We start from the raw sequence: 13,911 nt of genomic DNA, 5'->3' as shown, positions 1-13,911 counted from the left end.
CCTGGGTGCTCATGTGGAATCCAGGCCCTTCTTTCGTTTTTTCATCTTTTCTGGCTTACCAGGGCTCCATCAAGGCAAGACGTTTGTTTCTGGTATTCCAACGTGTAGGTTCAGCAAATGCAGCTTAACATTCATTCCTTTTAGCTTTTTTTCAGTGTCACTGAAATCTGCGGTAGCTGGCACGATGACAACAGCATGATGACAACAATGGCAACAACATGAAACCAACAACCAAAAAATAATGCTGACTGACAGCATGACAGCACCAATGTTGCCAAAGACCAACCTCTATGGACAGTGCTATTTCAAAATTACGACAATTGTGATGCACCATTTTGCACTTCTGAAAACAATATTGTTGGCAGACCTTGGCGTCCCAACCATGACCTCACATGACATTACACCAGTCCTTCACCACATTTGTTGGCAGGCTACAGTGTGTATGAATCAGAACACAGTCAAGCACACATCGGGTCTATGGAAAACACGAAGAGGACAAAACTAGGCCTATCAATGAAGTGTGGAAATGTCAGCTCAAAGACAAAAGAGCAGGAAACATCGGAAGCAGTGACTCCACCATAGGCTTACAACAAAATAGCAAGACTACATTCCAATACAACATGACTTGGGCTAACTCGTGATCATCACAATTGAACATGTTGAGCGTGGATGAAACACTGAGGAGGAGGATGAACAAATAACATTTATGGAATAAGAGGTTAAGAGGATGACTTGCGCCTGCACAGAGAGGCCCTCAGTCCAGGGCTCCTGTGGCCTCTGCTATGCCTCAGGCCTGTTGTATCAGCTGTCACTGGCTGTTTGGGTCTAAGCTAGTCAGCACGGCTCATTGTAGCCACACAGTTGTAGGGTTAGGGATCATAGGGGCTGCTTGTATTTTGAGGCAAGCCCATGTGATGTGGTACAGGAGGGCATACTTATTACATAGGGGGCATTTGTTGGAGCACAGAGTGGCGTGCATGGCACGCAGTATGCGCAAGTGAGGATATTGTTTGTCTGTAGTTGTCGCCGTGCCATAGCTTCCTCTGCGTGAGAGTCTTGTGCAGCGGCAGCTAGATACAATGTTATGAATAAGAGTTGGTAGTAGCACTCCTATTGTACTTTACTTCTAATTTGTCATGTTCATCCTCGTTCAACATGTTCAGTTTTACACAAGGGCAGAATCATTTTATATTGCCATGATCGTACTGGGACAACACTGCAAGAGTAATTCTGCTTGCTTGCTCAATATAAAAGTTTCAGGCCTAATATTTTAGAAGAATTCAAACCTGGACCACCATAGGACACTTACGAAGCTTCAAATGCAATAATATTCACAATGAGTAACCCTGAAATTTGATGGCTTGAGTGCAAGAATGACGCTACTGCATTGGCATTTACAACAGCTAACGCATCAGCAAATTCATTAGCCATTACTAAACTAAGCCACTGCCACCAGTAACATTTGAACAAAGCTTTCTAAGGTAGTAATAGCATTGTGGGATAATACTGTAACAATATCATGCACTTTACGCCAAATGCACCTGGTCTTACTTGATGAAATGCGAAGAGTTGTAGACTATCCTTCCTGAGTCATCAGGATGAATGCAAATGGAGTCTGGCTCTGTGCTTGAATTGGGAAAGTCCAGGAGCCATTCTCAGCCAGTTCATCAGAGTTCCACTGATTTATCTGGCGAGCACAATAAAGATACCCCCTTCAAGCCTTACCGAAACTAATTATGAAATCCAGACACCCTTCACACTCGCCTCACCTGAAGACACCTTCCTTTGACGGCGGCTGCAGATGTAATGCCAGGGGTAGCACCCAAAAGGTGAAGCATGAACTCTGAACACTTATAACCTCAAAGAGAACTGGAGGGGGTTCTGCAAAGAGAAGGCAAGGAAGTGGGATGATGGCAAGAGCTGACAGGCTCTTCTTCCCATAAAAATCAACTGTGCTGCGTAAACATGCAGCATGATACCTTTAACTTTTGTTAAACACACATTAGGTGCAGACAAATATCAAATAAAATTATATCTACATCCTTTGAGCTTGCAGTTCAAGGTAGGCCAGCAGGATAGGTTCCGACTTTAGCACCATCCAGTGCTAAGCAAGGCTCATAAAGTTTAGCTGAAAACATACATCCTGGACAGGAAATTTAATAAAAGGCACATGAGTCCACACCACCATCCTTCCAATGTTTCAAGTGTATCATGTTCTATGTCACTTAATAAGCACATAAAGCCAAGAGGCCTTGAATTCAAGGAAAGCATGAGGGGAGATAAACATTTGCTGTTTGGACTACAGATGGGGCTAATTAATAAAATAAGCAACACGAAGCTTCAAGTTGTACTTTCATTTTTCCAGCCTCACACTGTCATCTACTAGCCTTGTAGTTAGTTCTGATGAGTGAGCTACTGCCTCTGTCTCACAGCAGCAATCTCAGGTTTGCTTCTGGGATCAAGACATATTTTGGCATTTGAACACCATCAGACAGGATAATCAAAAAAAAGAAAGCCCTTTTCTTTATCTCTTATCCTGTTTGACAGTGTTCAATCTACAACATAATCAACCAACAATCCAACTTCTGACACCAGGACAAGTTAGTTTTCCAAGGGTCCTGCACTGTTATTGACCTGAGCGGTTGACTCTCCTTGCAACATTGCGCTACATTCAGGTGCACGGCAATTTGGTACTTCCCAAAGTTGTCTTGTGGATTTCTGCGGAATGAACTTTGTTAATGTCAGGCATCTTTATTAACTAAAGATCAAGTTTCACTCTTATGCACAGCTCCTTAGGACATTCAGTTTCCTAAACCAAATTTTTATTTAACTGATCTAGCTTTAACTGATTTAACTGATTCAACTGAACAATAACTAATTTGTTCTGAAGACCAAATTAGGCTGGAAGCACCTGCTTGCCTCCATCATCTCCTTCAAAGAGCCCCTAAAATTCAAAACAGCACGTTCCGATCACCTTTTGTAAACTTTTGTAAACACAACTTTGTTTTGTTTAAGTTCTAAACCCACACTCTCGATCTGTAATGCCTTATTATCGGTATTGAGAGTAATGCACTGAAATGAAAATAATTTTCTTCCAACTTAAATTGGCTGGACAATCCCTTTAATAGACATTCGAAAATTTTAAGCTGCATATAACTAAATGCCTAAAACACAGGCAGTAGAGCTCATCATGAGGTTTAAGTGTAAGCACATGTTGGTAAATTACTTGAAAAGTGGGTTTGAGAACTCTGTATAAACTAAAGAGACAGACAACCGCTCAGAACATGAATCGATATAACCCCGCTGTTGGAAAGATTGCCTATCGTACTGGCTAGAACATCGCATGTTTTTCTCATTAAACGTGAATTTATATTTTTAATTGTTCACTAAAAGTAGCGAAAAATGACCTTTGGCGCCCCATGCGGCAAAAACATAAAGATGCATAAGAGGTCTACCACGTGACCTTCTATTAGTGTACGCAGTTCCTGGTCTTTTTATTAGTATTAAAATTCAGTACACTTTTTTTCTGTTATAAGTTTTTTCAAACTTACAATGTGCAGGTAGGCCTTCATCTGTAGTGAATAGAAAAGTGGCACTGCCTTCACATTCGACGAGCTGGCTTGGCTCGTCTATCGACAGAATAGCGACGACGGGGGCCAGCCAGCAATAGTGTAGGCGTGTACAACAGTGTAAACGTGGTACAATAGTGTAAACGTGGTACAAATATAAGAAAGGTCTGCACGACAACGCAAACTTATTGTACCAGCTTTTTATTTTCAACAGTGGTTGAAAAAGTCAAAATGCAGGTGGTTAACCACAGCTGCACTCACTCCTGTGAAAGCAGAACGATGGGCGGCTTTCATAATTTGCGAGGTGGGCTATCGGCATCGCTCTCACTTCTCAGCCTTGCTGGAGGAGGGACTCTTACTTCTTGAGAGGCTACTTAGATCGCAAAATTCTGCTTACAAAATATCCATGCGCTTTTTGAAGTAAAACACTACCGAGGGTGAGCCCCCTTTTCGTTGCACCATAAAAAACAAGGTCCTTAAAAACTGGTTTTTAGTCCATTTAATTTCTTATTACCAAAGTTCTGGCTGCTGTGTAAGAGGCCATGAAACTTGCTAGAAAAAGCAACCTAAGGTTTTTTGATAAAGGCCTATATGTAGTAATATTATATGTTGCCAACAAATGTTTTCCGAATTTCCAGAGGTGCTAATAAGCATATTAATTTTTGTCACAAGAACCTGCAGTGTTATGACACTGAAGCAACTGAATATATTTGTGAATACAGTTGTGCAAACAAATTCTCCAATTGAGGAATTGATGGTGCAGTCAGAAATCAAACTTAAAATAAGATACATAATAGTTTGATGCCACATGAACCAAACAGGGCAAGACACATAGGACCTGGTCAAATTCTGCATACGCCTCTATGGGTAGATACAGCTAACGTGGTTGCATAGGTCACCTTCTATGAAAAGCAGCTTATCAAGTGTACTTATTACCCTTGCCTGATCAATGAACACACAGAAATGTAATCATTAAGCTTAATGCCAGAATGCTGGAAAAAAAAAGAAAGTGACTAAGTTTTGTAAATGCCACCCTCTATGTGCTCCACTGACTTCAAATCCACTTTTAATGACCTGAAAAATTATAACTGCATAAAGTAGAATTCTTTCTTCTTTTTTTTTTTTTTTTCTATTTGATGTACATAAATGCAACCAAAAATTAACTTGGGGCTGACGATTACTTGGGCTAAAATTTTGCACTGGTGCCCAGCACAGTTTGTCATTTTGACACTCCAGCCCAAGTAGCATATTCTAATACTTATTCTTAATTCTAATCCTTATTCTTAATCTAACAAGTGGTATCTTTTCTTTCTTTCTTTGTGTCACTATTACAAAGTAATATACTACCTCGGAAAAGGTATGATGTAGGCTATGAATATTAAAACCTACACTATTTTTACGTAGCCAGTGCTAAATATATGAAACAAGGACACATTTGAAAAATCTAATCTCTACAGCTTTAAATTAAAACAAAAGTCCCTATGAGACTTTACTGTTGCACATCTTCCACACAAATATTTCCTGAACTTCATCTTTGGCCATGAGACATGCTGTTTCTAATGCCAATGAACTCTTGAGTGATACTAAGCAAAAGTGATGATGACATAAACTGTGAAAAATAGAGTGGCTCACTTCTTCAAGTATGTTCCTGAAGTTGTACAATCTTACTGCCCCAGTCAAGGTGCTGCCTGTTCCAACAATAAGAAGGCCCTCTGAAACATTGGCATGGTTGCATTCTTTCCCAAAGATCTGCAAGAGAACATGAAAAATAACTGAGTCCTTCAACTGCACAGTTGTCGAGTATGGCAAAAACTACCAAAGCCCACAGAGCATCGAAGAGATGCAACTTACAGCTCTGTCAATTTCCAACATGCCTTTGAACTGAAGGGGAAACATGGCAAACACTGCTATGGTGATCAGAACTCTTGGTTTGCTCCTTGCTGCCTAGATAAGCAAGAAAAAGCAAAGGCTTTTGCAACATCACTAAACAAAACTCTGGTATGTCATTAGGCAGATAAAGCCCATGTCATAGAGCAGGTAACTTGATCATTTGAAAAATCGCACCTCCATAACGTTAAAACAAAAGTATGATCACTACAATAGCTTACTGCCAATAGCCAATCTTGGCTGTGATCGACTCATTCTGATGAATACCAAATGCAAAAATTATTCTCCACTGAGATTTCAGTGCAAATTATGTACCCAGAGACCATTAAAAAAAAAAAAAAAAAAAACAGGATTGCTCCTTATCTACAATGCCTCCATTGGCACATAATTCATTTTGACCAGGTGGCACCCATTTTTATATCGCTTAAATTTCTGTATCTTTTTAAATTCTGCCCCCTTTGAAGTGCAGCTGTTGTGGCTGTCAAGTAAATCTGTGGTCGAATGTGAAGCCTGGCACTTAAGTTTCGCACGGGTTGACATCTGCTTGAGATCAGCATGGGAAAAAGGTGGCACCACGAGGAGAAGGACACAGGACCAGCTCTCATCCTGTGCGTCCTTCTTTTCGTGTGGCCGTCATTTTCCACGCTGATTCAAAGTATCTCTTCATACCAAATAGCCCAACTTTCTACCTTACTGAAGGTCGACGTCGTGTCACTGAGGTTATCAAACAAGCGAAGAATCCCGATTTACCGGCTGTGTGAGCTGTGGATGGCTGTGGTTGTGCAGGGACTGCAAAATGATGGTTTCGCCGTGGGTCTCCCAGTCAATATGCTTGAACTTGTAGCGGTTGGGTGATCCCAGGTAGATTTCCTGGTGGACCTTGCCGTTCATCTTGTCATGGCAGTAGACCCAATTGTCGGCCGTCAGCGATAGGAATAGTGCCCGGCAGTCCTTCGCCAGTTTAGGCAATCGGTGCTACACACATTATAACAGTGATGTTTATACCAAAGGCCATGAACTGGGACACCAACAATTAAAGTTATATTAGTAGGGCTATTTGTGTTTTCGTGTTTACCACAGCATACATGACAGCATTTCAGCCAATTCCACATCACATTCTTATGTATTCATGCACAAAAGCTGTTCCAATTTACATCTTCTCATTCGTGTTATGGTTACACTGGTAGCACACCGAACCGCAATGAACTTGAGACATTGTCCATTGCAAGATAATGGACTATGTTCGATGCAGTTGACAATGTCTTGTAGAATGTCGTACATTGTCCTGCAGTGCACATGAAATAAGCTGATGATAATGACAATGACACCAGGTCACTGTGAGCTAGATGGCACGCTCTACAGACATCATGCAGAAAAATAATGCAGAAACATAGCAGCTGCAAGTAATCTCATCTGAGCTGTGATAGCAGACTGGAGTAAATGTTATTCCATATGATGCTGTATTAATTTTGCTAGCACCCATGATAGGCGGTAGAGCCAATAGAGAGTTTTAGAAATAGCGCACCCAACTGTCTCTGCCTACCCAAAGCCATATGCCATGCTTTACATTCTTTTGTACTCCTTTTGCATTGTTTCGAATACCTTTTGTGTTCTTTTGTACATCTTGCAGTTTGCATCCTCTAACTGTGAGTGCGCAAACCTAAAACTTCGTAATGCTATAGCTTGCCAGTGCTCGCAGGTTCGATTGGCGGATTATGTATGGAAGACCAAAGTGGCATAACTTTCCAACATAACAATACAGCAGTACAGTTCAATGTAATTGCAGTTATTCACCCATTAAACACACATTCTTGTCTTGGTGTTTCATTACGCTGAGTAGAATAGGTACATGCACTGAAATGCAAAATGTATGAGGGCCAATCAGAAAATCTTTGCCCCTATTTTTTTCTTTTTTTGCCAAATTACGGGTGTAAATGCGAAGTCAACATATCAATTCCCAGCGGTGCACGTTTCTTGGACCGGCCCGGCCTTATCTACAGGTAGCTCCGTGACACAGCACTGCTGTCCATCAGTTGTTGAAGACCGCAGTTGTGCTTCACATGTCCCCGGCGTACGAGCAACGAAGTGTGACTCATTTTCTATGGAGCAAGGGATGAACGCCCATCGAAATACACAGGGAAATGCAGCTCACGTATGGGGAAAGGTATTTCGCTTTGAGAAGTGTGAGGTGGTGGTGTTGTGCATTCGCAAAAGGGCATGAAGACTTGCATGAGTTTGGCGATGGTTCCACAGTCAGCTGGCCGAATTCTACCATTGGGGCAACTCAAATTTATATAGTGCTGCGATGGGGAAAATGTCTGAAACGGTGTGGGGAATATGTGTAAAAATAGTGTAAGGTACGTAGAATAGTACGTATATCTGTAATAACCTATACGTACCTTACTTACTGTAATTACTGTACGTACCTGGCTTAGAAAAATTAGGGCAAAGACTTTTTGATTCGCCCTCGTACTTACGCAAAACTACATACACTCCAGAAAGCTACTAACCAGTGGCCCCGTATACACCAAGGCATCCTCGATTTTCTTGTTTTTCGGCTCCTGGGGGGAGCTTGTAGAGTGGACTTGGGAGGGAGTTGATGCCGCATCTGTTATGTTAAAGAAAAAAAAAAAAAAAAGTAAGCTTTTCTCTGGTATGGCAGTACACTGAATTAACCACGATAGCGAAAGTTACAAAGCTTACAAAGCCAAGCAGGTCCTGTAGTTGTCAAGGTAAATGTGGCCACTAGAGGAATAGAGTGGAACATCAGTCACTCGTTAGCAGCCATGCATATACATATCAGTCACTTGAAAGAACAGTTACATTATGCGCTTACTCTTCAAATGCAATCGGGGACTTCGAATGAGTTTCCCAGATCTTCGTGAATGTTGAACGTTGCTGCGTGGCGTTGGACAAAAAGCATGACAAAAATATAATTAGCTTTTGATGCTAAGAGATCAACCTGAAAATAGAGCTTCGGATTTCAGCTACAGCGGGCAGCGCTATAAATTGATTGCAGAGCTATCGTTCCATGACGCGACGCACACAGCGGCGCAGTAGAACGCTGGCAACGCACAGAAAAAAGGTGATTATATTTCCACTAAGCGCCGAGAGGCTGAAAGTACGTGAATTCATAACAATGAGTTAATTGCTTTAGCGTACTCACGTCACATATTAGTAGCCGCAGTATTTTCAGACTGGACCTGTACGGAGACTTCCCGATGCCAATTTCCCGGTACTGTAAAGATTGAACGGTGCCTCTGCTCCTAATTCTGGGCATAATACAGCAGTCAGCTGTCCCCAGACGGCCTAAATTGCACGCATCACGACTCACAATCGTTTCATTCGCCTAAATTCAGCGACAACTTTCAGTTTCAGCTTCGATACGGCAGCGTATTCTTTGCGTAGACAAGAGCTGCTTCACCGCGCAACATTGAAGCCAACCACAAACACAACATGCAACAGCTGTTCTGATTTGTATCCTGATAAAAACAGTTCAGACAAACACAACGCGACATAAGTAGAATTATAATTTTACATTAATTATTATTTTAGACTATGTGAAGTTCTGTTTTTGCGTGCTTGACATGCAATAAATGCTGCAGTGTAACGGCACTTCATGTTGGATTTACGAACAAGCAGTTGCTAACCGTGTGCTCCTCAAGGTCTAAAGCGAAAGCAAGTTTTATGCTTTCTCGTTGCGTGTGTGTGTTCTCTCGCCGGCGTCAGAACTATTCAAACTTAAGTATGGCCAAAAAAGCTCTCCTTATCCTCGCTGAAGGCGCGGAAGAGATGGAAGCGGTTATCGCAGCCGATGTATTGCGAAGAGCTGGTGTGAGTATTGCAGTTTTTCATCGCGAAAACTCTTGTACGACGTCAAGCCGTCGGCTGGGTCAGTTTTCTGTGGCCAGTGTTTTTGTTCGCTTCACAGTGGCGTCGTATTGCCTTTTAGGTCGACGTTAACATCGCTGGCCTCACCGGTGCCAGCCCTGTGAAGTGCAGCCGAAACGTCGTCGTTGTACCGGACATGAGTTTGGAAGATGCTACGTTGCAGGCTCCGTACGATGTAATCGTTCTACCCGGCGGGCTGAAGGGAGCAGAAAGCTTGGCAGCGGTGAGCACGCGCCTTCCTAATCGGTCATAAACTGTCGTTTGGTCTGCGCGCCTTATCTCTGAGGAATATTTCTTGTGAAAAGCGGTTTCTGTCGCTTGTTGAACGGGCTCAGTTGGTTTGAAAGTATTACGCTGCACCTGAAGTCTACTTTAGCGGATGCCACTGGGGCCGTATTCTGAAACGTTCCACTTCGGCGAAATTTCTTTTTTCGCTTTCAGGCGCGCGCTGATTGGCTGGTTGAGCAAAATTTAATGACGTCGGGCTCAACCAGCCAATCAACTCATCCAATTTTGCTAAAACAGCCAATCATCGCGCGCCTGAAAAGCGAAAAAGAAATTTCGCGAAGTGGAACGTTTCAGAATACGGCCCCTGGTTTGTCTTATTTTTGGCAGAACCGTTGTTAGTGTTTTCGCTCGCACAAGTTAACAAGAACCTGGCCACAGTGGCAGTTAGCTCACTTTTTGCGAGACCATTGTCTCGAAGACTCTCATTGCGGGGTCGCTAAGGCACCATTCATTCACTAGGAAACGGTGCGCAGGGCGTTATACAGCCTTAATTTGTGTACTTTTGTCACTGTCTTTATAGAGTCCAGCAGTTGGCAAGTTGCTGAAGGAGCAAGAAAAAAGTGGACGACTCGTTGCTGCAATTTGTGCAGGTAATAACGAGGTATATTTACAAACTCAGTAATTACCTTGAATTCCGACTGTTGCTACCACTTTCATGGGAAGCGCCGCCATACATTTGGCTGATGTATGGCAGCTCAATCTTCCGCCACCGAGTTGCTGTCGTCGTGGTGATCATGCATTGGGTAAAATGACGCAGCCAAAGGCTAAAGACAGTGCGAAAGATTTGCCACTTTTGCAACAGTGGCTTTAATATCTGTGTAATAGAAGCAGCTGTAGAGCAGTCAAATGGTCAGCACTTTATCAACTTTCTGAAAGAGTTTGATGTCGCATGTTACGAGTACTGTAGTATTCGAAGAATTAGCCCTGTGCACTGTGGCAGTGAACAAAGAATGATTTGCAAAATGTTCTACTGTCTTGGCGCTCTTTGGCCATAACTGGCCCTTGCGCCATATACATCCATGCATCATCATCAACATACTGTAGTTGTCCACCCTATGAGGCTTCATTATAACTAAAAACTGATCCACAGACAGCTCATTTATCTCAGTTGTGGATAACTCGAGGTTCGAAGGGGATGTACCAATTCCGTTGATGACTATTGTCATTGATAACTATTCAAGTTTGGCGCCATTTTTTTTTTTTTTTTCTCAACCTTCGTGTAGCTCCTATTGCTCTGATGAGTCATGGCATTGGTCAAGGAAAGCACGTCACATCGCACCCAAGCAAGAAAGAAGACATTTCTAAGGGTGGGTAACAAGCAACTTGGTCCCTTCTGATTCGTATGTTTTCCTGTGTTCTCTCTTCTTCCCACCTAATGTGTTTCAGCTGTTTACTACAATCCACTTTACAGGCGACTACAAGTACTGCGAGGATAGAGTCGTGATCGACGGTCAACTGATTACAAGCCGAGGCCCGGGCACAGCCTTTGAGTTTGCCTTGGCCATTGTCGAGAAGCTGGAGAACAAAGCAGCTGCGGAAAAACTCATTCCGCCCATGCTAGTGAAAGTGTGATCCCACGCCACCTGCCACCGCAGATTTGTCAACTGCTCAAACCTATCGGTTTCGTTGCTGCTAGCAGGTCTGGCTGTGGCTAGATTGTTTGCTTACTTTTGTCGAAATAAATTACATGCCCATTTTCTCAGTGTGATTTGTTCAAATTTCTTAAGGCAATTTATTAACATGTAAGTGCCAAGAGAAGGGAAGCGCAGTCGAGGACGGCAGAAAACTAGGTGGGGTGATGAAATTAGAAAATTGCAGGTGGAAATTCGAGTCGGCTAGCGCAAGACGGGTAATGGAGATCGCAGGGAGAGGCCTTCGTCCTGCTGTGGACATAAAAAATAGGCTGATTAAGTGTCAAATGTTGTCATATATCACACACACAAAATGCATGCATCGTTCATACGCTTTCTGATATGCATGAGTCTGCTCCTGGGCACATCTTGAGGGTAGTGCTCATCAGGGACGTAGCCGGGAGAGGGGCACGCCGCGCACATGCCTCCACGCCCCTTCCCCCTTAATATTTCAGCGTATCCGGATTCGACCTGTCCAGCCACGTTGCCCCCCTCCTGAAAAAAATTCCTGGCTATGCCACTGGTACCCAATGTGCCCTTACAATTAAAGTATCCGGTATTGGGATAGGAGCTAGTGCATATACAGTATGTTCATTTTGAAGTATTATGGAATTTTTAGAAATCGCTTGTGGCAGGTAGCATAATTCATAATAGTTGCATAATAGCATAATAGTTGAGGTGGGTTATTCGAAGAGGCGGACATTAGTAGCACGAGAAATCGAAACACATATTGAACTAAATAACAAAAACTCATTAACTTCTTAGTTAATTAGTTTACGACATATTGCAATTTAGGAATTGCAGTCGGTGAGCTTGTCGGGCGTATTCAATTGGAACGAATTTCCAGAATGACACCAGTTTGGAGATATGCGCCATCAAACTCACCCTAAAGATGCATTGTTGTTCCACTTGCTTTTTTTTACTAAAATGCTGTTTTATACATTGAAGAACAAAAGTAACTGGAATGCCCATGTATTTTGTCCCACACTTCGAGAAATATCTCGAAACTGGTGTCATCCTGGGAATTTATTTCAAGTGGATGCGTCTTGCAAACTCACCAGCTATAATTTGTAAATTGCAATATGTGTCGTAAAGTAATTAAGAAGTTCATCAGTCAATTTTTGTTAATTAGTTGAATATGTGTTTCAATTTCTCATGCTACTAATGTCTACCTCTCCGAATAACCCAGCTCAAGGATAAGAATTATGCTACCTGCCACAGGCGATTTTTTAAAATTCCCTAAAGCTTAATTTCGAACACCCGGTATGTTGTTCCAAGATAAAGTTAACTGAAGCAATTTCTTGTGCAGGTAGGAATAAATGTGAGCATCCACGCGACTAAATTTGTGCAAAAACGAATGGAACGGTAAACATTCTGAATACCGTGCCGTATTGGCATGATACAGCTCTGCCTCAACTCCTGCCCTTAATTCAGAGACCGTGGTACAGGTACAGCGTACAGCTCGCTCAGCTCGGATGACGCAGATCACAAGCGTGTGGAGGAAGTCGTGTATGCATAACCAAGTGTTTTTTTTTTTTTTTTCCTCTATGAATGCAAACCAACGAAAGACAGCTGCGTGTGCTCGTGGTGGCAATATTTGGTTATTTCCATGTCACGAAGGAAGGTGAAAGGAGATTGGGCTTTACGTGCCAAAGCCACGATCTGATTATGAGGCACGCCGTAGTGCGGGACTCCGTATTAATTTCGACTACCTGGGGTTGTTTAATGTGCACCCAATGCACGGTACACGGGCGTTTTTGCATTTTGCCCCCATCTAAATGCGGCCGCCGCGGCCGGTACACGATCCCGCGACCTCGTGTTTAGCAGCACAACGCCATCAACCACGGCGGGTGTGCTTAGCTTGAGCCGCTAACACGTACCTTTATGGCGGTCAGCGGATTGGAGCAAAGGTATGGGAGAAAGAGAAAGAATAGCGCGGTTAGACATGAGCTAGTGGAGGAAAATTACTCAGTGAAAGCACTTCGTCCGTGAGACGTCTAGAATACGTTCTAATATCCGTGCACAGCTTCGGAGATGAATAGGACATCCGCCAGACGTCAAATTTTGGATGTATGATGGACATCCAAGAAGGTCCATGGACCTTTTTTGGCCAACACATGGTTATACGTAGCTGTCCTCACAGAGTTATTTCAGTTTCCTCGTGACAAAAATGTGTTTTCACATATGTTCAAATTATAACCTGAAGCTGTCATGTCCGAAGCTCATGGGTACATCGTACCCTGCGCATTTTCGACACAACTTTGAAAACTTCATCTAGTTCGATATGTCACTTACCTGGCAGATGGGCTAGAAAAAGACTCACATTGCAGTTACGCGCGGTGCGTGTGCACGCGATGTATCCGATAATTGTTGCGCAGGCGTTCTGCCCATCACAGACAACTCATGTAGAACGTTCAGGGGTGGGAGTGCTGCGCCAATCCACATTTCCTGCGCCATCCTGCTCTAAAGTCCCTAGATTTTCTGTTTTTAAAAGTAAAAAAAAAATACAAGGGACTTTATCCTGCTCCAAAACGCATTATTCGAAACTGCTCCCAAGCGGGTCCGGTGCCTCCGTGTCCGACACGCCCGGTAAATCGGATGGCTTCGCGGCACCATCACGTACCCTATAGAGTCAATGTATAAGA

The 13,911-nt window shown here is 42.9% G+C and overlaps 2 protein-coding genes across 2 annotated transcripts; one reads left to right on the top strand and one right to left on the bottom strand.

The window, feature by feature from the left end:
* Window positions 1–2,057: 2,057 nt before the first annotated feature.
* On the bottom strand, window positions 2,058–8,057 carry LOC119445177 (DDB1- and CUL4-associated factor 17-like). Its single transcript, XM_037709501.2, has 5 exons — window positions 7,967–8,057; window positions 6,207–6,431; window positions 5,421–5,513; window positions 5,180–5,318; window positions 2,058–2,143 (listed from the first exon to the last, which is right to left on the bottom strand). The coding sequence occupies exons 2-5, from the start codon at window positions 6,345–6,347 to the stop codon at window positions 2,058–2,060; spliced, it is 459 nt and encodes a 152-aa protein (XP_037565429.2). The 5' UTR covers window positions 6,348–6,431; window positions 7,967–8,057.
* Window positions 8,058–9,115: 1,058 nt separating this feature from the next.
* Window positions 9,116–11,339, top strand: LOC119446546 (Parkinson disease protein 7 homolog). Its single transcript, XM_037711000.2, has 5 exons — window positions 9,116–9,290; window positions 9,409–9,570; window positions 10,156–10,225; window positions 10,859–10,942; window positions 11,047–11,339. Exons 1-5 carry the CDS (start codon window positions 9,144–9,146, stop codon window positions 11,205–11,207), a joined length of 624 nt encoding a protein of 207 aa, XP_037566928.1. The 5' UTR covers window positions 9,116–9,143; the 3' UTR covers window positions 11,208–11,339.
* Window positions 11,340–13,911: the final 2,572 nt, after the last annotated feature.

This window comes from Dermacentor silvarum, chromosome 3 (assembly GCF_013339745.2).
Source record: "Dermacentor silvarum isolate Dsil-2018 chromosome 3, BIME_Dsil_1.4, whole genome shotgun sequence".
Classification (NCBI taxonomy): domain Eukaryota; kingdom Metazoa; phylum Arthropoda; class Arachnida; order Ixodida; family Ixodidae; genus Dermacentor; species Dermacentor silvarum.
This window is presented reverse-complemented; position numbering and strand designations above follow the sequence as displayed.

Excerpts from the sequence above, each read along its gene's own strand:
- LOC119446546 (XM_037711000.2), top strand. The coding sequence starts at position 9,144 with ATGCTTTCTCGTTGCGTGTGTGTGTTCTCTCGCCGGCGTCAGAACTAT. Across the intron at positions 9,291-9,408 it reads ATGTATTGCGAAGAGCTGGT|GTCGACGTTAACATCGCTGG; the intron begins GTGAGTATTGCA and ends ATTGCCTTTTAG. Across the intron at positions 9,571-10,155 it reads GAGCAGAAAGCTTGGCAGCG|AGTCCAGCAGTTGGCAAGTT; the intron begins GTGAGCACGCGC and ends CTGTCTTTATAG.
- LOC119445177 (XM_037709501.2), bottom strand. The coding sequence starts at position 6,347 with ATGAACGGCAAGGTCCACCAGGAAATCTACCTGGGATCACCCAACCGC. Across the intron at positions 5,514-6,206 it reads ATCCACAGCTCACACAGCCG|GCAGCAAGGAGCAAACCAAG; the intron begins GTAAATCGGGAT and ends TTGCTTATCTAG. Across the intron at positions 2,144-5,179 it reads GAGCCACTCTATTTTTCACA|GATGTATGTTTTCAGCTAAA; the intron begins GTTTATGTCATC and ends TTTCCTGTCCAG.